Below are 22,085 nucleotides of genomic sequence, written 5' to 3'. Positions count from 1 at the left end.
CAGAAGCAAATCCTGGGGGTAATTCAGACTTGATCGTAGCAGCAAATTTGTTAGCAGTTGGGCAAAACCATGTGCAGAGAGAGTTAGATTTGGGTGGGGTGTGTTCAAACTAAAATCTAATACCCCTTTCAGACATGCTTCAAATTACCGGGATTCAGGGCCGTTTCTAGACAATTTGGCTCCCAGTGCGAGATTTCAAAATGCGCCCCCCCCCCCCCATTGCTATAAAAAAAATTGTGTGCCCCCCCATATAGCTATAAAAAGAAAAAGCATGGGCGCGCGCACTCCTGACAAGGGTATGCGGCCTGATTTAAATGGGTGTGGTCTCATTTAAAGTGGGCATGGCCTCGTCTGATATCATCACGCCCACCACAGGAAAAAATGAATAAAAATAAAAAAGTCCCCATTTTACACATTACAGCAGGAAAGTGTCCCCATTTTACACAGCACGGCAGGCAGGTGTCCCCATTTTACACAGCGTGGCAGGCAGGTGTCCCCATTTTACACAGCGCGGCAGGCAGGTGTCCCCATTTTACAAAGTGCGGCAGGCAGGTATCCCCATTTGATTTTACACAGTGCGGCAGGCAGGTATCCCCATTTTACACAGTACGGTAGGCAGATATCCCCATTTTACACAGTACGCAGGCAGGTGCCCCCATTTTACAAAGTGCGGCAGGCAGGTATCCCCATTTTACACAGTACGGCAGGCAGATATCCCCATTTTACAAAGCGCGGCAGGCACGTGCCCCCATTTTACACAGCACGGCAGGCAGGTGTCCCCATTTTACAAAGTGCGGCAGGCAGATATCCCCATTTTACACAGTGCAGCAGGCAGGTATCCCCATTTTACACAGTACGGCAGGTAGATATCCCCATTTTACACAGTACGCAGGCAGGTGCCCCCATTTTACAAAGTGCGGCAGGCAGGTATCCCCATTTTACACAGTGCGGCAGGCAGGTATCCCCATTTTACACAGTGTGGCAGGCAGGTATCCCCATTTTACACAGTGCGGCAGGCAGGTATCCCCATTTTACACAGTGCGGCAGGCAGATATCCCCATTTTACACAGTACGCAGGCAGGTGCCCCCATTTTACACAGTGCGGCAGGTAGATATCCCCATTTTACACAGTACGCAGGCAGGTGCCCCCATTTTACAAAGTGCGGCAGGCAGGTATCCCCATTTTACACAGTGCGGCAGGCAGGTATCCCCATTTTACACAGTGCGGCAGGCAGGTGTCCCCATTTTACACAGTGCGGCAGGCAGGTATCCCCATTTTACACAGTGCGGCAGGCAGGTATCCCCATTTTACACAGTGCGGCAGGCAGGTATCCCCATTTTACACAGTGCGGCAGGCAGATATCCCCATTTTACACAGTGCGGCAGGCAGGTATCCCCATTTTACACAGTGCGGCAGGCAGGTATCCCCATTTTACACAGTGCGGCAGGCAGGTGTCAAGTGGGGGGGGGAGGAAGGGGGAGAGAGAGTAAGATAGAGATAATACTTGCATCTTACCGCTCTTCGGGTCCCGCCGCCTCACGTCCCTCGGGCCGGCTGCCTCCTCCTTCCAGGCTAATCTCCTCCCTCTCCCCGAGCGCTCCTGCTCGGGGGGCGGGGCTTCGCAGAATGATGCGTTTGCGTCGTGACGTCACGACGCAAACGCGTCATTCCGCGAAACTCCACCCCCCGAGCAGGAGCGCTCGGGAAGAGGGAGGAGAAGAGATTACGGACACACAAAGTGCCGCGGCGGGCGCGGCGGGCGCCCCGTGCGGTTGCACGGCTCGCTCGCCGCTAGAAACGGCACTGCCGGGATTTTGCACATGAACGCACATCAACTCGGGAATTTGGTATATCTGAAAGGCACCAACCCGGCAACGTGATCCGGGTCGCTAACCCTGCAATTAACCTGGGATTTTACGGGGTCTTTCTTCCCGGGTTGGCTTACCGGGTTAAGTCTGAAAGGCGCAACCCGGGAACAGATGCCACAGCCGCTTGAGAGGAAGCAGAGAGCTTTGCTGTGAAGTGTGGCAGTGCCAGAGTGCAGAAGGTACTCAGAGCTGTGCATGTATGTGTGCCAGTGCCAGAGGAACACTGAGCTGTGCAGAGAAGTCTGCAGAAGTGTGCATAGAAGTGTGCCAGAGGGTGCCAGTGAAGAGACTGCCATTTTGTTCATAATGACTCACTGGAAGGAGGAGGAGGTCCAGGAGCTACTACATGTGAGGGGTGAGGCGGAAATAAAATCACAACTAACAGGCACTGTTAAGGATGCCATGATCTATGGCAACATTGCCAAGATCCTGTCCAGCAGAGATATTGTGAAGATACAACAGCAAGTTCAGAACAAACTAAAGTCCCTTAAGAAGCAATATACCAAGGTCCATGACCACAATCGAAATCACAGTGGTATGGGAAGGATGGAGTGGCACTTATATGAACTGTGCAGCAACGTGTTTGGCCATAAAGAAATTGGCAATCCTGTTGCCCTATCTTCATCTAGTGATGCTGGCACGCTATCTGCTATACCATCAGCTGCAGTTCCAGAGTACAGCCAGCAGAGGCCTGCATCATCGCAGATCCTATTTGATGATGATCCAGATGGTGATTCGGATGTCACCATCATCATCGATCCAAACAAGGCCACAGATGTGACAGCATCGTCGCAGAGCACGGGGGATGATTCCCTACCACAGACCCAGGGAGACAAGCCTACCCTATGCTCAAACAGTAAGTTTCCAGCATTATCATTGTCAGAGACATATTTAACATATAGTATATGACAATAGTTTTATGTAGTATACTATAATAGTAATGACTATGACTATGATATTATGTGAAGTAATAGGGTGTTGTTATTATTAAACTGTACCAGTTGCTGCGTTCAAATTGTGCTAGCGCATGGTAACCGCAAGCACAGATGTATTAATATTTTTTAAAAATCTATTTTTCCAACTTACACTTCTGTGCCATATCCCATTGTTACCTTTGAGATGGTCAAAATAATTTCTGTTTTGTTTTTTAGTTTACACAGTCCCGCCTCGTAGGAAAAAGAAGACCAAAATAGAGGTAGCTACAAAAGCCATGACAAATATCCTGTGCGAGCAACTCTGCGAGATGGATTTAGATTGGCAGAGTCAAGAGGATGCAAGATTGCAAAAATTATGGAAAATGTGAACTGCAGAGGAATTTGCTAACGCAAATGGTAGCTATGCAGGATAAGATCAGCAGCGAGAACCGTGAATTCCTAGGTCAGCTTGTTTCCAAAATGACCTCTACACCACAATTTACAAACACTCATTCTGATCTACAATCACATTCTCAGACCTCATTTGGTCCAAAAACACGGTATGCCCAGCAAGCCCAGTCATCCCCATCTTTTGGGCCTATACCCCAGTATATGCAGCAAGCCCAGTCTCCCACCTCTTTTGGGGCTACATCCCAGTATACGTAGCAAGCCCAGTCTCCCACCACTTTTGGGCCTTTATCCTAGTATATGCAGCAAGCCCAGTCTCCCACCTCTTTTGGAGCTACATCCCAGTATACGCAGCAAGCCCAGTCTCCCACCACTTTTGGTGATACTCACCAGTATACGCAGCAAGCCCAGTCTCCAACCTCCTTTATTTAGACCTCGAATACATTGAAGAATAGACCGAGAGGTCCAGAAATTTGGAGATTTATTATCTAGTACAACTCCAGAGGAATCTATTCCCAGCAATAAACCACAGTACCAAATTCACTAATTTATACTCAGTGGCGGATCTTGCCACGGGCAAGCAGGACTTTTGCCCGGGGCGCCGCCTTCCGGAGGGCGCCGGCGCCATCCGGAGGGCGCCGCACCATGGCAAGATCCTCCACTGTCAGTGTGCGCCCCAGCAGTGTCCCCCCGCTGTGCCCCCCCTCCCGCTGTGAGAAGGGAACCAGACGCTACGCGTCTGGTTTCCCTTCGTGGCGCTGGTCCTCCCCCGCTCTGAAGGGAATCAGACGCTAAGCGTCTAGTTTCCCTTCATGGAGAGGACCTTTGGTGTGCGGTGCGTGATGACGTCATCGCGCACCGCACAGCATGGTGGCATAGACGCTAGGGGTCATAATTGACCTCTAGTGCCTATGCTGTGCTATGGGAGAGACATCATGACTGACGTCTCTCCCATTGATCCGAGGAGAAGAGCGGCGCCGGTCTGCAGGGCCTGGAAACAGGAGCGGGGTACAGTAAGTATACTTTTTTTTTCTTTTTTTTTTCAGCGGCGCTACAAATGGGGGGCGTGACTGACCACGCCCCCATGTTAAGCCACGCCCCTAACTTTTGCCCGGGGCGCCGCAAGGGCAAGAACCGGCCCTGTTTATACTGTGCACATACAGTAAATGTTTATTCTATGTTTATTGGTTGGGTATTGTGCCCATAACTTTATTTTTGGTTAACGTTTTTTTTGTTTGTGAAATGCGTATGTTTAAAATGCGTATGTTTGTCTTCAAAAATTCATGTATTGCGCATACGCTCATAATTATGAGTACATCATACACCTTGGTCTTATGATTATCTCATTTGTATTTTGCACTGCAATACCGCAGCACTTTTTTTTAAATGTAGAACAGAGGTCTTCAACCTTTGCCCTGCAGCTGTTATGGAACTACACTTCCCAGCATTTTCTTTTACCATTTCGCATGGGCTAAAATCTAAAATGTGGATGGGCATGCTGGGAACTGAAGTTCCATAACAGCTGCAGGGCAAAGGTTGAAGACCCTTGTGATACAACATGCCCTTCGGCAAAACTACTTTTTTGCACTGCAATACCACAGTACTTATATGTTATGGCTAAAGTGGGTGTAATGCGCCTGTCATTCCTAAAAAGTTTTTGTACTATACCATATATGTCCTCATTAAAGATGTAAAAGATGAGCACACACGTTTTACAACTTGAAAAAAAACTTTTATTCTTTCTAAAATAAACAATTTTGGAAAAGAAAAACTGGTCTTCTATTTATTGGTGTGTGTATATATATATATATATATATATATATGGGATTACTGTATTCCTAACATGGAATTTAAATTAACTCCACCACAGCAATTAAACTCTCCATGCTACACAAATGCTTGTCAGCCATGAATCCAGCATTCCAGCAATGCATTATGGGCACCGAACCCAGTCCATTCATAGCCTGCCCTCCCCTTTGCATGACCTCATTATTGTGTGCCTGAAAACCGTCCCCTTAAAATGATGACACTGCCTTCAAAACTGGAAAATCCAGTTTATGTCTGAAAGGGGCCAACCCGGGAATTTCCCGGGTCTTTGGTGTAGTGTGAAAGGGGGTCTGAAGAAAATCCTGGGACTTGAGCAGGGTAATTCCCAGTTTGTATGTCTGAAAGGGGTATAAATTGCAGTGTAAAAATAAAGCAGCCAGTATTTACCTTGCAGAGAAACGAAATAACCCACCCAAATCTAACTATCTCTGCACATGTTATATCTGCCCCACCTGCAGTGCACGTGGTTTTGCCCAACTGCTAACAAATTTGCTGCTACGATCAGGTCTGAATTACCCCTCTGTCCCTTACCACTCAACTGAATCTAAGGATGACATATAAACACAATTTACTTAATTTAATATTTCTTTCTAAATTTCTAAACAAGAAGAAACTTTTGGCCTAGGGGTGCCGTGAAAAAAATTCTGATACTCTAGGACGCCATGAATTAAAAAAGTTTGAGAACCACTGCTCAAAAGTGTGAGAGATACTGTATATCAGAAAGACAGTGTTGAAAGTCTTGCTCCTATTTCTGCCAATTATACTCTTCTAGAACAAGAAAATGTAGAGATATTGGGGGTCATTCCGAGTTGTTCGCTCGTTATTTTTTTCCGCTATGGAGCGATTAGTCGCAAACTGTGCATGAGCAATGTACGCAGTGCGCCTGCGCCAAGTAAATTAGCACAAAAGTTTGGTATTTTACTCACGGCGTAACAAAGTTTTTTCATCGTTCTGCTGATCGGAGTGTGATTGACAGGAAGTGGGTGTTTCTGGGCGGAAACTGTCCGTTTTCTGGGAGTGTGCGGAAAAACGCAGGCGTTTCAGGGAAAAACGTGGGAGTGGCTGGAGAAACGGGGGAGTGTCTGGGCGAACGCAGGGCGTGTTTGTGACGTCAAACCAGGAACAAAAAGGACTGAGCTGGTCGCAATGGCAGAGTAAGTCTGGAGCTACTCAAAAACTGCGGGGTAATCGTTACAAGAAAATTATCGAATCTTTCGTTCGCAATTCTGCTATGCTAAGATACACTTCCAGAGGGCAGCGGCTTAGCGTGTGCAATGCTGCTAAAAGCAGCTAGCGAGCGAACAACTCGGAATCACCCCCATAATTAGGAGGGAAGGGTTAATAAATAAATTGCCTTTTTTGAAGTCATATATTACATATATCTTGTTTAAGACTCTTTTCCACTTTGCATTGTATGTCCAGTGTGTGTTCATTCACTTTAATTATGAGAACAGTTCTGGGCATAGTGTACCTATTGATTGTTATATATTACAAAAGTGTCACAGCTGGGCCCACATCATGGGCCTAATTCAGAGTTGATCGCAGCAGCAAATTTGTTAGCAGTTGGGCAAAACCAGAAATTAGAGTTGCCTCCTGCCGGTGCAGCTTGGCTGCACCTGCAGGAGGCCCGCCGCCATCTTTCCGATCGTGGCGGCTGCGCGTGACGTCACGCAGCTGCCGTGATCACGCCTACGCCATGCCCCCTGTTTTGAGGTTGTCACCCCAGTTCTGCCGACTCCGCCCCCGCAATGCTCCATCTCCGCCTAGGAAACAGAGCGTTGCCGCCCCCACACCCCGCAGAAAATGTGGGCACTTGCGCAGGATGGGCGCTGAGCACAAGCCCGCATCCTTTTTGTAATATTTGCGGTTGGATCTCGTTTTGCGACCTGAATCAGCCCCTTAGTGTGGTGAATTTGCATTTTTAGAAATGTCAGAATAACAGACCAAGGTGACAGCAATTATTGTGTGTTCTAAAATAAACAAAGCAACTGAAAACTTCATCTTTGCGTTACAAATTTAAATTGTAGTGTTAACATATAAAAGCAACAGCTTTATAACTAAGATTTTTAGAAATAGAAAATCATTAGAAATATCAGGGCAGAAAGTTAATTGTGCTTATATCCAAACTAATTAGAAGAGAACTGTGGGGGTCATTCAGAACCCGCCGCTGATGCGGCCATCAGCGCACTTTGCCAATGGAGGCAAACTGAGCATGTGCAGAGGCAGCATCGCAGCTGCATGGACACACACATTGCGGTCGCATCCCCGATGGTTGTGACCGCAATGTGATTGACAGCGGCGGGTGTTTGCGCAGCGGCTACGAGGTGTTGCAGAGCAGGCTGAATGGGGGTGGTCCGGGACTGTTTTCAGGGCGGCTGCGTGACGTCAGACGCAGCCGCTCCGAGTAAAAAATGGCGGTTGACTGACTGACAGCACGGCCAGGCTGCGCTGCCAGGTGTCAACCTTAATTCCGATGCATCTGCAATGTAATTGTGGACACAGCGGAAGGCAGCCTCACACATGCTGGGCGGCCCCCAGCAAGTGAGAAGATGGATGAATGATCTGGCTGCGCATGCAGCGATCTGCGTCCGTCTCTGAATGAGCCCCAGTGTACGGTATGACTTTCTTGTGACTTACATAAGATTTGTAAAACAATTTAGTTTATCATTCAGATCTGACACGAGAGCCAGAAATCTCCAATCCCGGGCCGCTAATCTCAGGGCGAGAGGTGACGCTGACCTGTTCTCCTCCCGGGAACTGCTCTGGAGCGTTTCCAGTTTTCCAGTGGACAAAGAGCAATCAGATTGGAATTTGGAAAAAGACAGCAAATGTGACATTTACCCCATCTCAGAGCGATCACCGCCAGTCTATAACGTGTAACGTGACTTTCCCAGCTGTGAATTCTTCTACACAGAGAACTATAAACCTAGACGTTCACTGTACGTATATTATTACTATAATTATCCTTTATTTGTATTGTGCCACAATCAGGGGCAGATTGGGAAAAAACCAGCACAAGATATATCTGGAAGCAGCCCTAGTAGAGGCGGGGTATGTTGAGGGGGTGTGGTTTGTTGAACGGTGCCTGATCCCTCATCATAAGGCCTGATTCTGAGTTGCAGGCAATTGCGGTCTTACTTGCGTCTTTTGCTGCAGTTCCAACTTTATTCCAGTGCTGCTGGTTAGATCCATGGGTTCAAGTATGCAAGGACTGAGACGTCCTCTTTCTACAGACATTATAATCTTATTGTGTCCATCTTTAGATACCACCATCGGTCACAGAAATGAGGCTTGCAACAGCCCTATACCTGGTGCAGATCACCCGTCTGAGTACGGCATCCAATGTGAGTGATTCAGCATCTCTATGCGCAATCACTATCAGCAACATGCCCTATTTCTTCTGCACTTCTATAACATGCCCATACTATGTTACAACTAGGGCTGGATTAAGGCAGATGGGGGCACTGGGGCAATAAAGTTGTGGGGGATCCCACCAATATACATGCTGATAAACACCCCTGAGCCTCCCCTCCCCGTGACTGACACACACAACCCCCGCCCTACTTAGATGAACATCCCCAGGGCGGGGATTGAACTACACTATCCCGCAAGGACTGTGTTTTTGTGCTCATTCAAAAACTTTAAATAAAATGTAAACAAAATGGCCGAAAAGTGTTTTGCTTTTTTTTTTAAAGTAAAGCTCCTCAATTTTTTTTTATTTTTTTTTTTACAAATAAACTCCGTACATTGTAGTTGTTGCTTCAGCATTAACTCACCATTCAAAAACTGGAAACCAGATTCTATGTGTGGGTTTTCATAAAACAGTCTGCTCTTGAAAAGCAAAATTCTCAAATTTTTGCAGATTTTTACCGGCTCAGTTTAAATGCTAAACACGTGTTAGAATAATATCACAGCCCAAAGTCACTGAAGGTCTTTTACACTAGGAACCTACCAATGAGGGATCCCTTTTAAAAAAAAAGTGTCCTGGTGGTGGTGGGAGGGGTGGGGGGGGTTGCTATGTCAAGAAAACATTGCCCTCAGTAACAACAGGTGGAGCAAGAGGTACAGTAGTTGTAAAACCCTTATACAGGGTAGAGCAGTGGCATTGAGACAACCCATATGGTGAATTTAGGAAACTCCTCTGCTGGCGGGTCCATATGACAAGACAGGGGGTTCCGTAAGATGATCCCTGTAGTTTATTGAGAGATGATAGCGGGCAATTGCCTTCTCACCCACCTTCCTTTTTACATATGCAATTATATATATAACTGTAACCCTGATTAGGGGTTAAAGTGCTATATGTGAGATGGAAATGGTTGTAATTAGAGTCGTAGCTCTATACTGATAGAAACACATGTAAAAAAAAAATATATTTATAAATGGTTATTTTAATGTATTTACACCTCATGATTATAAAAGAAAACATGTATACTGTATATTTATTAAAAATGTAATCATTTATTTATTTACATTTAACTGATGTGTACCCTTGAAATGTGTGTATTTACATCTTGGTGGCCAGCAACTGAGGGAACATTCTAGTAACTTCTGTCACTCCTAGCTGTCAATCAACCAGTAGGTGATTGCCAGTGGGAGGAGCCTATCACCCAGGCCTGTCACCCAGAGTGAGATGGTGTGATTGCCAGTGGGTGGAGCTTGAGATGGGGTGATTGCCGGTGGGCGGAGCCTTACCTCGCTGCAGGGTATAAAATAGCTGTCAGTTACAGCTGACAGACAGTCTGGTGATCCCTTCCTCTAGTGCTTGCCTCCCCTGTGACCTGGCTGCTATAGCTGTAAACATCTGAGCTGGAAACATGCAGCCAGGCACAGGGGTGGGTAAAGCCAGAGAGGGAGCAGGGAAGCGAGGCCGGAGCCACAGCTGCCAGTCTGAAGTCCCCCTGTGCTTACAGAACCTCCCCGCTCATAGTGCTGCTGCCATAGAGCTGTAAACAGGCACCAGCAATGAGCAGTGGAAGAGTGGGGCCAGGATGGGTGCTGATGCTGGCTGACTGAGTGGAGGTGACAGCTGGGCAGCTGTGGCAGAGAGTGTCCCAGTGCTGAAAAAGCCGGCTTCAGTGACAGGAGAGAGAGCATCCACTGGCCACCAATAGAAGAGTGCAGGGTGGAGTCGGGGGAGTGGCTACAGGCAGCAGCAGCTAGCAGAGTGAGCAGCTGAGAGAAAGGAGGGACTGAACAGCTGGAGGGTGAGATTAAAGCAAACACATTACACCCCTTACCTGCAGAGTTTAGGAGTGTTGCTGACACAACCTAACTTTTACTGATTGCCAGCCACTCCGCAGTGTCATGACAGGCAGCTGAGCTATTGCTCAGAATCAGAGGCTTACACTTATCTCTCATATATTATAATGGAGGCTGGATATCAAACGTATTATTACTAATTATACAAGCACCGTATAGTGGCTGAATGCGGTATTGACTATTAACCTTCATACATTAAACATCCTACTGCCTCATCAAATCTCTTGCAAAGCTAATCTTCATCTCATCTGGGACAATGTTGCAAGAGGGAGAAAATAGGATTTTGGTACTTACCAGGTAAATCCTTTTCTTTGAATCCATAGGGGGCACTGGAGTACTCTTGGGATATGGACGGTTCCACAGGAACTATGCACTGAATAGTTAAAATTTGACTATACCTCCCCTCCATATCCCAGAGTACCTCAGTGTTTTTTTACTGAGCCGAACTGGAGCTATAGAGGTTGACAATGGAGAAATACATATAGCCAAAACGGACAACAATAAAGTTGACACAAAACGAAACTGACAACTAACAGTTGACACCAACCCGACATAATTTCTAATTTGAACCAGTCGGTAAGAGTGTGTTACCATAATATTCCCTGCACTTACCACAACCAGGTAACAACTGCTCTGGGTGGGCGTCCAGTGCCCCCTATGGATTCATAGAAAAGGATTTACCTGGTAAGTACCAAAATCCTATTTTCTTTTTCATCCACTAGGGGTCACTGTACTCTTGGGACGTACCAAAGTTTCCCCCGTGGGCGGGAGAGCTATTTGGCACCTGTAACACTAAACGGCCAAAGCTAGATGCTGATGCCGCAAAAGTATCAAACTTATAAAAGCGCACAAACGTGTGCACTGGCGACCATGTAGCCGCACGGCAAAGCTGTGTCGTAGAAGCTCCACGACCAGCTGCCCATGACGTTCCTACCGAAAGTGTGGAATGAGCTGTTACCGATGTAGGCAGATGTAACCTAGCCTGAAGATAAGCCTGACGTATGGTCAGTTTTATCCATCTGGATAAGGTCTGCTTAGAAGCTGGCCAACCCCTCTTGGCAGCATCATAGAGAACAAACAACGTATCCATCCTACGAACTGTAGACGTTCGGGGTACATAAATGCGTAATGCGCGTACCACATCCAGAGTTTCAGAATGTCCTGTTAACACAGGAACTACTATTGGTTGGTTGATGTGAAAAGATGACACTGCTTTTGGTAAGAAAGCGGGATTCGTCCGAAGTTCCGCTCTGTCATCATGAAACACCAAATACGGTGGCTTGCAAGACAAGGCACCCAAATCTGAAACTCGCCTTGCCGAAGCCAAGGCTAGGAGAAAAATTGTTTTCCAAGTGAGAAACTTAATATCCACTTGTTGTAAGGGTTCAAAATGAAAAGACTGTAAGAAATCTAAAACCAGATTCAAGTCCCATGGCGCAGTAGGTGGAATGAATGGAGGCTGTACTCTGAGGACACCCTGCATAAAGGTGTGTACCGACGGCAATAGAGCCAATCTTCTTTGGAAATAAAGTGACATCCAGATATCTGCACTTTTAGTGTGAATAAACGTAGACCTCCATCTAACCCCATCTGTAGAAATAACAAAAGACGGGATAACTTGAAAGAAGATGTCGGAAACTTCCGAGCTTCACACCAACCTATATAGGCATGCCAAATTCTGTAATAATGAGCTGCCGTAACCAGCTTCCTAGCTCGTAACATGGTTGGAATGACTGATTCTGGAATGCCCTCTCTTCTTAAGAGGGCGGTCTCAACAGCCACCCCGTCAAACGCAGCCGCGCTAAATCGTGGTAAAGGAACGGACCCTGTTGTAATAGGTCCGGACGTAGTGGGAGCGGCCAAGGATCGTCTGCGAGTAGTCCGCGAAGATCCGAGAACCAAGCTCTCCGAGGCCAATGAGACGCCACTAGTATGACTGTGACGGACTCTCTTTTGATCCGTTTTAGCAATAGAGGGAGCAGCGGAAACGGTGGAAACAGATACACTAGACTGTACGGCCACCTGACTGTGAGAGCATCTACTGCCACTGCCTTTGGATCTCTAGTTCTGGACACATACTGGGGCATTTGATGATTGTGGCGAGATGCCATCAGGTCCACCTGGGGGTAACCCCACCTCTGGACCAGCATGTGAAAAACTTCTGGATTTAATGCCCATTCTCCTGGATGAAAATCCCGATGACTGAGATAATCCGCTTCCCAGTTGTCCACTCCCAGAATGAACACTGCCGACAATATCACTTGGTGATATTTGGCCCAATTGAGGATTCAAGCTACTTCCCGCATTGCCATGCGGCTTCTCGTTCCGCCTTGTTTGTTGATGTATGCGACCGCCGTCGCATTGTCTGACTGCACAGCTGGAGCCTGTAGCATGTGCACTGCTTGTCGCAACGCATTGTAAATTGCCCGGAGTTCCAGGACATTTATAGACAGCAATCTTTCGTGATCCGCCCAGAGACCCTGGAGCTGAAAATTTTGAACTACAGCTCCCCAACCTCTGAGACTTGCGTCCGCCGTGAGAATTATCCAATTCCAGGCGCCGAACCGTTTCCCTGCGGTTAGATTCTGTACCTTGAGCCACCAGAGTAGAGACACTCTGGTCCTTGGAGACAACCTCACCCTGTGGTGAATCTGCAAATGCGAGCCCGACCACTGTGCCAGCACATCCAGTTGAAAAGGACGTGAGTGAAGTCTTCCGAACTGAAGCGCTTCAAAAGCCGCCACCATTGTGCCTAAGAGGCGAATACACAAATGAACCGAGACCGTGCATGGCTTGAGCACTAATTGTACCAGATGACGAATGACCTGTACTTTCTGTTCGGGTAGGTAAATTCTTTGATCTACCATATCGAGAACCATACCTAGGAATTGAAGTAGTTGAGACGGAACTTGATGTGATTTCTTGAAGTTGACAATCCACCCGTGGTGAACCAGTACATTGTATGTCAGCAATGCCTGTTGAAGGAGGATTTGTTGAGACGGAGCTTTGATGAGTAAGTCGTCCAAGTACGGAACTATTATCACTCCTAGGGATCTGAGATCAGCTATCATCACAGACATCACCTTGGTGAATACCCGAGGCGCTGACGAGAGGCCAAACGGTAGAGCCTGAAACTGGTAATGGTTCTGTCGTATTGCAAACCGCAAAAACCTTTGAGGAGGCCAAATTGGAATGTGTAAGTACGCATCCTTGAGATCCAGCGCAATCATAAATTCCTGTGGCTCTAGGCCTGCAATTACTGGCCGTAGAGATTCCATCTTGAATCTGTAGTAAGTGACGTACTGATTGAGGCCCTTTAAGTTCAATATTGGCCTGACCGAGCCATCCGGCTTCGGTACCACAAACAGACTGGAATAATAACCCTGACCCTGTTGGTGCACAGGGACCGGAATCAAAACTGCTGCGTCCAGCAGAGACTGAATGGCAGTCTGCAGAATCGCCCTCTTGTCGTCCGACAGAGGCAGTCCTGTCCTGAAAAACCGCATTGGCGGAAAACAGTCGAACTCTATTTTGTAACCTGTTAAAACTAAATTGCGGATCCACCCATCTGTGGACGTCTGAAGCCACGCCAACTGGAATGACTGAAGGCGTGCTCCCACAATAGGAGATCCGAGATGGGCTGGGAGCCCGTCATGCCACTGGCTTGCCGGTGACTTTAGTATCTTGACGAGTGGTATTGGTTCATTGGAAACTACGTCCCCGACCTCGTCTACCAGGTGTGCCCATTCCCCTGCCACGCCCGTGAAAGGACTGAGGTGTAAAGGATTTGAACGCCGGTCCAGAATACCTTTTTCTTGGTACTGTTGGAGGAAATGGTAGGAAAACCGACTTTCCTCCCGTGGCCTCAGAAATCCATTTGTCCAATTCAGGACCAAATAACTTCTCGCCCTCGTAAGGTAACGCTTCTATTCCTCTTTTGACCTCTGTCTCCGCTCGCCAAGAACGTAGCCAGAGCGCACGTCATGCTGTGACTAGCGATGATGAAAGGCGAGAAGTGAGCTGACAGACATCAGTAGAAGCTGTACATAAATAGTCAGCAGCTTCCCAGATTTGATCAGCGAGAAGTATAAGATGATCATCAGTTAAGGCAGACTTGAGTTCTGTTATCCATACCATTAGAGCCTTAGTTACCCAAATGCCACTCAACCCAGGTCTAAGCAGCACTCCTGCTGCTGTATACATGGACTTTAGCATAGCTTCTATTTTACGGTCCGAAGGGTCCTTGAGTGTAGTTGCAGCTGGTATGTAGCTGTCACAGACTCTGGAAACGGATAACTAGACCTAAATCTGTGAGGTACAGAAAACCGTTTATCCGGATTCTTTTGTGTTTCAAGTAACATTTTATTAAGAGATTCTGAAACAGGGAAACACATTGGAGTGCTCTGTCGTTTAGTAAAAACGACCTCATCATTTGTCAGAGGCTCCTCAGTTTCTGTAAAATTCAGCGACTGACGCACCGCTCTGATGAGATTATCAATGCCCGGGCTGTCAAAATCGTCACCATCTGACTGCTGGTCTACTTCGCCCTCCTCACCCTCATCTTGTACAGTGAGGTCTGGCAAAGAATCATCAGACAGTAACATAGCAGAAACCGGTAGTTTATAAGAAAAATTAAACTTATCCCCCTTAGCCAAAGAGGATTTGGACCTTTGGTAAGGCTGAGACCCCTCTGGTAGTTCTAGCAGTCTCACCCTAGATTCAGATCTTGCCGCCTCTCTCTCTTGCCGAGAGGCGGCCAACTCTGATTGCAATCCAGCTAAGACATCTGCTAATATAGCCCATGGCGGGTCCGGGGTTGAAATTGGATTTGAAACCAGAGCAGAAATTGTATTTGTTTCTGAATTTACAAAACATACTTTACATGTGGTAAATCCATCAGGTAATACACCCTTACAGACATGGCAGTAAAACTGCTTTTTGGACTTTGCTGATGTTTTACTCATTATGCAAACAGACAATACAAAATACAAATACAAACAACTTGCGCGACTCAGTAAATAGCACTAAGGTGTCTCTATATCTCTGGCCAAGTGCAGTGCATGCCAACAATATGCCTGATCCCAAATTCCCCCTAACACCCCTGCGCCTTCAATGGTGGAGAGATGTAATACAGGAAATTCTGGAAAAGAAAACAGGAAAAAACAGGAAGCATGGTTAATATGTCCCCATGCTCACAGTATATCACAAAAGTGCAGACTTATAACTTATGTAGCAGATTTATAATTCTTTTATATGCTTTATGCACATATATCCTGGCTTAAAAACCTATTTATGCAGCGCTGCTGGCCTTGTGCTAGGCTAATACCATACACACTACTCGATATTAAGTGTGTCTCCCCCCCCCCCCCCCCCGTGCTCCATGTACCGCTCTCTGTACACGGAGACCGGGCTATGACACTGCGCCTATCTGGAAGCGCATCGGAGCAGGGGAACGTGCCGCATAGAGCCGTGGAGCGGCCTATGCAAAATCAAATGACCGGCGTGGCTCAGAGCGGCGGGAGAGGCACATACACAGTGGCGCTGGAAGCGGCGGCGGGCAGCTGAGGGCAGCGGCGGGTGGCACACACAAACAGTAATCTCACACAGCAGGGCGGCAGCATGAGCTGACCGCCCCGATCAACATACCTGGACCCTGTGGTGAGGGCAATGATGGGGCTTCTCTGTAAGCACTGTCAGCCTTTTTCCGCAGGCGTCCTGCACGTGGTAGTGAGGGAGCTCTTCTAGAGAGGTTTGACACCCACAGCTGCTTCAGCAGCTTCCACTATCCCGGACCCTCGCCTTCCTGGAAGGGGGAAAGGGATGTGGCTCCCAAAAAAAAATAATCAATAATTGTGGACCAATTTCCACAGGCCTAGTTTCTCGGTGAGCACCAAAAAAACACTGAGGTACTCTGGGATATGGAGGGGAGGTATAGTCAAATATTAACTATTCAGTGCCTAGTTCCTGTGGAACCGTCCATATCCCAAGAGTACTCCAGTGACCCCTAGTGGATGAAAAAGAAAGACTGTTTTCTGTAGAATCCTAACACTGAAATAATATGGAAACATCTGTGAGGCATAGACTATAGACTTTATTCTGTTTAAAAGCTCAAAAGTTATAACTAATTAAACTTACAAACTGCAAACAGGTGTTTCATACACACGGATGAAAGCAACATAGCCAATGCATGAGGATCTCCAAGAGTAATGTTTACTAGAAGGTTGCTTCTATGCGAACTTACACATAGAAAAGGGCTAATCAACAAACGGGCCCCAATTTTACTGCAGTTTACAGTGGAACTAATACTACCTGGGTATACTCTTATATTGGTAGTGTGTTTTATTTGACTGCATGCAGTAATATGTATTTAGAATACATATTTAGTCATCCTTGGTTGCAAAACAAATGATACTGTATTTTGAGACACAAGTTTTCATGAATTCAGCTAAACTTGTCATTGTAGAGCTTATTATTTAACTTTCATTAAATGTATAAACTTACCTGTCACATATGACACAAATGAGCTCATACAGTAAATGTGATACTGTGTACATATTTACAGGGAAAGTGTTTCTCATTCATAATAGGGGGTATTAACAAGTTTGTAAACTATTGGCCCTCCCTGGGATTCATAGGCACCTACAGTTACTACTGGACTTTATCTTAATTAGCATACACTGTACATCTTGCCTATTTGTAGGGTCCCACTGAGTCCTTGGGTTGGCCATAGTGATGGGGGGTAGTTTCAAATTATTAATAGTTGTTAAATACATTTTGTGTTGCATTGTCGATAATAAATATGCAAATATGACATCAGTTTTAAAGAATGGATGCGAGAAATAAACTTAGCTTCTGCTGATTCATCCAAGAGTGAGGAGTATGTGGTATCAGGGGTGTTATTAAAGACAGTAATTAATGTATTTGGGTTTCCCCAAGTAGGCCCAAATGGTCTAAGAGGTAGGTACACAAACATACTTGGGTGGAGGCACTGACATTAGACGTACAATACCCTCAGTTAAGGGTGGGTACATCCAAGACATTATTGAAAGCTAGTAACCCTAAGTAAATTAAGGGATTAGTCCCATTAGAGGTAAAAAGGGGGGTTACATAACGTTGGGCATTTTTATTGGTGAATCACATTTCCTGTTCTTTAATTAAATGATAAACATATTATAGAGGTTTAGGTTTAATGCTCAGGAGAAGCAATTAAATACTATTATTATCGTTTACCTATATGGATCCACAGAGTTCCGCAGTGCCTAATAAAGTATGTAAAAAAATTATCAAAACAAGAAAACAGCGAATTACGGTACAAGATAATGTGGGACAAGTACATTGTATATTAACAATGCTCCTTCAGGGGACAAGACACTGAAATAAGCATTATGGTGGCACAAACCAAGGGTTATGTGCTGTTGTAGGGAGTATGGAATAGAAAATAGTCTAAGAGAGGGAAAAGCACATGAGGGGAGAGGGCCCTGCTCGTGAGAGCTTACATTCTGAAGGGGAGCAGCAGACAAACAGGGGTGACAGAGATGGGGTTGACAGTGAGCATGGAACAGAGGGTTAGGATAAGAGATGGCTGGTTTGATGAAGAAGTTGGTCTTGAGAACCCGTTTAAAGTGTTTAGAGAAGTGGAGAGTCTGATAAGGAAAGGTAGAGAATTCCAGAGGTAGGGAGCACCACAGACAAATCTTGTAGGCATGAATGGGAGGAAGTAATCAGTTGGCAGGACATGTGTTTTTGGAGCAAAGAGTGTTGGAGAAGTGTAAAGGGAGATAATGTAAGATATGTAAATGAAAGAGAATGGGCGAGGGCTTTCTAAGTGAGTGTGAGAAGCTTGAATTAGTTTTGAAAGGCTAAGGGCAGCCAGTGAAGCGTTTGTAAAAGAGGCAATGTTGACAGAGTACATGTGGGGATGATCTGTGCAGCAGCATTAAGGATAGATTAGAGTGGAGAGAGGCATTTGTCAGGGAGGCCAGATAGAAGTAGATTACAGTAGTCCAATCTAGAGATGACCAATAAGTGGATGAGGGTCTTAGTAGCATCCAGGGTGAGAAAGTGTTTGATCCTGGAAATATTTTTGAGATGGACATGGCAGGACTGCTAGAGATACTGAATGTGTGATTTGAAGAAGAGGGAGGAATCAAGGATAACTTCAAGACAGCACATTTGGGGGCTAGAGGAGATAGTTGTGCCATCAATAGATAGTGAACTTGTGGCAGGTGAGGTAATGTGGGAGGATGGGAAGATGATCAGCTCAGTGTTAGACATGCTGAGATTAAGAAAGCGTTGGGACATCCAAGAAGAAATAGCAGAGAGACAGCTGGAGAAACGAGTAAGGAGAGAAAGGGAGAGGTCAGGGGAGAAAAGGTAGATTTGAGTGTAATCAGCATAGAGATGATATTGGAAGTCGAAAGACTGAATGAGCTCACCTAAAGAGGATATATATAGAGAAAATGAGAGGTCCAAGAACAGAACCTTGAGGGACACCTATTGTTAGGAGTAATTAGAGTAGATGTAGGAAGACAGTCAGGAGAAGGCAGCATCACGCAGACCAATAGAGTGAAGTATTTGCAGGAGTAGAGGGTGGTCCACTGTGTCAAATGCTGCAGAGAGGTAAAGGAGATAAAGGAGAATAAGCAGAGTGTAGTGGCCCTTGGATTTGGCAGTAAGGAGGCCATTTCAAACTTCCATTAGAGCTGTCTCTGTGAAGTGTAGAGGATGGAAGCAAGACTGAAATGGGTCAAGCAGGGAGTGGGAGGAAAGAAAGGCAGTAAGGCGGTTGTAGACAATACACATGTGTCACACAGTTTGTGCATACAGAGTTGCAGGATCTAATGAAGAAATTTATTAGAAGTGTGCTGGGTATTCCTGGGCAGTGCTTGGGAGGTGGCTATTCAGACGCATGGTCATTGTCTTATGGGTGTGCTATAAGAGTCGTGTTACATAACTGGTTGCAAGCTCAGATGCCTAATCGCTCACATTGCTGGCCACACTCTGACAGAGAATCTGCACCTAGCATGGGACTGGTGCAAGTGTCAATGGTGCATACAATGGTAGCAATCTCAAGGCACACGAAGTGGGCTTTCCAGTCCTTGAACAGTCAGATGCATGGATGTACACCAGGGGAAAGGCTGACACTAGCATTAGCATAAAGTAGCTGATTCCGGCAAAAGACCATAAAACGGTTTCAGCAGCACGTGACTCAGAATTTAACCCAAAATTTGAAAATGTACAGAATTGTTATTCCAAACTATAAATCAAGCTTTATTATGAAACGTAAAGCTGTGTCACGTTCATAAATTTAATCTGATTGGCATCAGTGGGTCTTGATGTAGGTTATGGGGTCTATTCAATGCATGTCGGATCCTTTCGGACAGAAAGGATCAGACAATGCAGTATTCAATTTGTGGCCATATCCAACAGGTTTTGTCCGTTCTCAAAAATGTCAATCCAACTTTTTTTAAAGTCGGATTGACATCGTCGAAAACGGGACTAAAAGCTGTAGGATTTGGCGGCAAATCCAACAAAACACACCGCTAATACGCCGATCCACGTGTTTTCTGACAAGTCGGAATTGCCGACCTGTCGGAAAAATGGCAGCCCCATTGAATAGGTCGAATCACGATTCAACCTAAAAAAGTTGGAAACTGCCATCTTTCCGACAAGACGCCGTTCCGACTATAATTGAATAAACCCCTATGTTGTCCATTAATCTGTTCAGTAGTTACTTTCTTTACAGTAACTAAAAAGAATAAAAAAATTAACAGTATAAAAAATTTATTTTATAAATGTTACACCAATGTTGTTTCATTACAGACCCACCTAGAAATCCAGATGTCCTCATTACGTCATCTAAAGGTACGGTGATACATGTTTTTGTAAGGCTGTATTCATTTGAATAATAATTTCAAGCTACCTTCTACATTCTCTGAACAGTCATTGCCTTCTCTATGTTTTCCGAGTTCTTGAGCCTTCCTGGAAGACCTCAGAATTGGCATAATCATGGTCAGATCAGTTGCAATCTCACACTGTAGTCAGATTTACTGTGTATCACTCAGCAAGTTAAGGTGCGTACACACTGGACGACGGACCCGCGATATAGCGTCCATTAATGGGTATACTATTGTTGTAATGGGTATACTATTGTGTAATGGGTATGCTATTGTTGTAATGAGTATACTATTGTGTAATGGGTATACTATTGTGTAATTGGTATACTATTGTGTAATGGGTATACTATTATTGTAATTGATATACTATTGTGTAATGGGTATAATATTGTTGTAATTGGTATACTATTGTGTAATGGGTATACTATTGTTGTAATCCGGTATACTATTGTGCAATGGGTATACTATTGTTGTAATGGGTATACTATTGTGTAATGGGTATATTATTGTTGTAATCGGGCATACTATTGTTGTAATGGGTATACTATTGTGTAATGGGTATACTATTGTTGTAATCGGGTATATTATTGTGTAAAGGGTACACTATTGTAATGGGTATACTATTGTGTAATGAGTATACTATTGTTGTAATGGGTATACTATTATGTAATGGGTATACCATTATTGTAATTGAAATACTATTGTGTAATGGGTATACTATTGTGTAATGGGTATGCTATTGTTGTAATGGGTATACTATTGTGTAATGGGTACACTATTGTTTTAATTGGTATACTATTGTGTAATGGGTATAGTAATGTTAATAATGGGTATACTATTGTTGTAATGGGGGTACAGTACTATTATGTAATGTGTATGCTATTGTTGTAATTGATATACTATTGTGTAATGGGTATACTGTTGTGTAATGGGTATACTATTGTGTAAGGGGTATGCTATTGTTGTAATGGGTATACTATTGTGTAATGGGTGTACTATTATTGTAATTGATATACTATTGTGTAATGGGTATACTATTGTTGTAATTGGTATATTATTGTGTAATGGGTATACTAATGTTTATAATGGTTATACTATTGTTGTAATCGGGTATACTATTCTGTAATGGGTATACTATTGTTGTAATGGTTATACTATTGTGTAATGGGTGTAGTATTGTTGTAATCAGATATACTATTGTTGTAATGGGTATACTATTGTGTAATGGGTATATTATTGTTGTAATCGAGTATACTATTGTGTAATGGGTATACTCTTGTTGTAATCGGGTATACTATTGTGTAATGGGTATACTATTGTGTAATGGGTATACTATTGTAATAGGGTTAACTATTGTGTAATGGGTATACTATTGTTGTAATCGGGTATACTATTGTTTAATGGGTATACTATTGTTGTAATCGGGTATACTATTGTGTAATGGGTATACTATTGTTGTAATCGGTTATACTATTGTGTAATGGGTATACTATTGTTGTAATGGGTATACTATTGTGTAATGGGTATACTATTGTTGTAATCGGGTATACTATTGTGTAATGGGTATACTATTGTTGTAATGGGTATACTATTGTGTCATGGGTATACTATTGTTGTAATGGGTATACTTTTGTGTAATGGGTATACTATTGTTGTAATGGGTATACTATTGTTGTAATCGGGTATACTATTGTGTAATGGGTATACTATTGTTGTAATGGGTATACTATTGTTGTAATCGGGTATACTATTGTGTAATGGGTATACTATTGTTGTAATCGGGTATACTATTGTGTAATGGGTATACTATTGTTGTAATCGGGTATACTATTGTGTAATGGGTATACTATTGTTGTAATCGGGTATACTATTGTGTAATGGGTATACTATTGTTGTAATGGGTATACTATTG

At 44.7% G+C, this 22,085-nt stretch overlaps 1 protein-coding gene across 4 annotated transcripts in view; it reads left to right on the top strand.

The window, feature by feature from the left end:
* LOC134965922 (sialic acid-binding Ig-like lectin 13) overlaps window positions 1-22,085 on the top strand; it is a 64,546-nt gene that overhangs the window by 27,279 nt on the left and 15,182 nt on the right. For 3 of the 4 annotated variants that reach the window (XM_063942322.1, XM_063942321.1, XM_063942324.1), the window contains exons 4-6: window positions 7,691-7,957; window positions 8,282-8,362; window positions 20,100-20,141. In XM_063942322.1, coding sequence (XP_063798392.1) covers window positions 7,691-7,957; window positions 8,282-8,362; window positions 20,100-20,141 — 390 coding nt within the window. The remainder of the gene's footprint in view (window positions 1-7,690; window positions 7,958-8,281; window positions 8,363-20,099; window positions 20,142-22,085) is intronic. The other variant, XM_063942323.1, reaches the window with a different exon arrangement.

Source organism: Pseudophryne corroboree, chromosome 10 (genome assembly GCF_028390025.1).
Source record: "Pseudophryne corroboree isolate aPseCor3 chromosome 10, aPseCor3.hap2, whole genome shotgun sequence".
NCBI classification, from domain to species: domain Eukaryota; kingdom Metazoa; phylum Chordata; class Amphibia; order Anura; family Myobatrachidae; genus Pseudophryne; species Pseudophryne corroboree.
The sequence above is the reverse complement of the archived record's forward strand: the minus strand, read 5'-3'. Positions and strand labels throughout refer to the sequence as shown.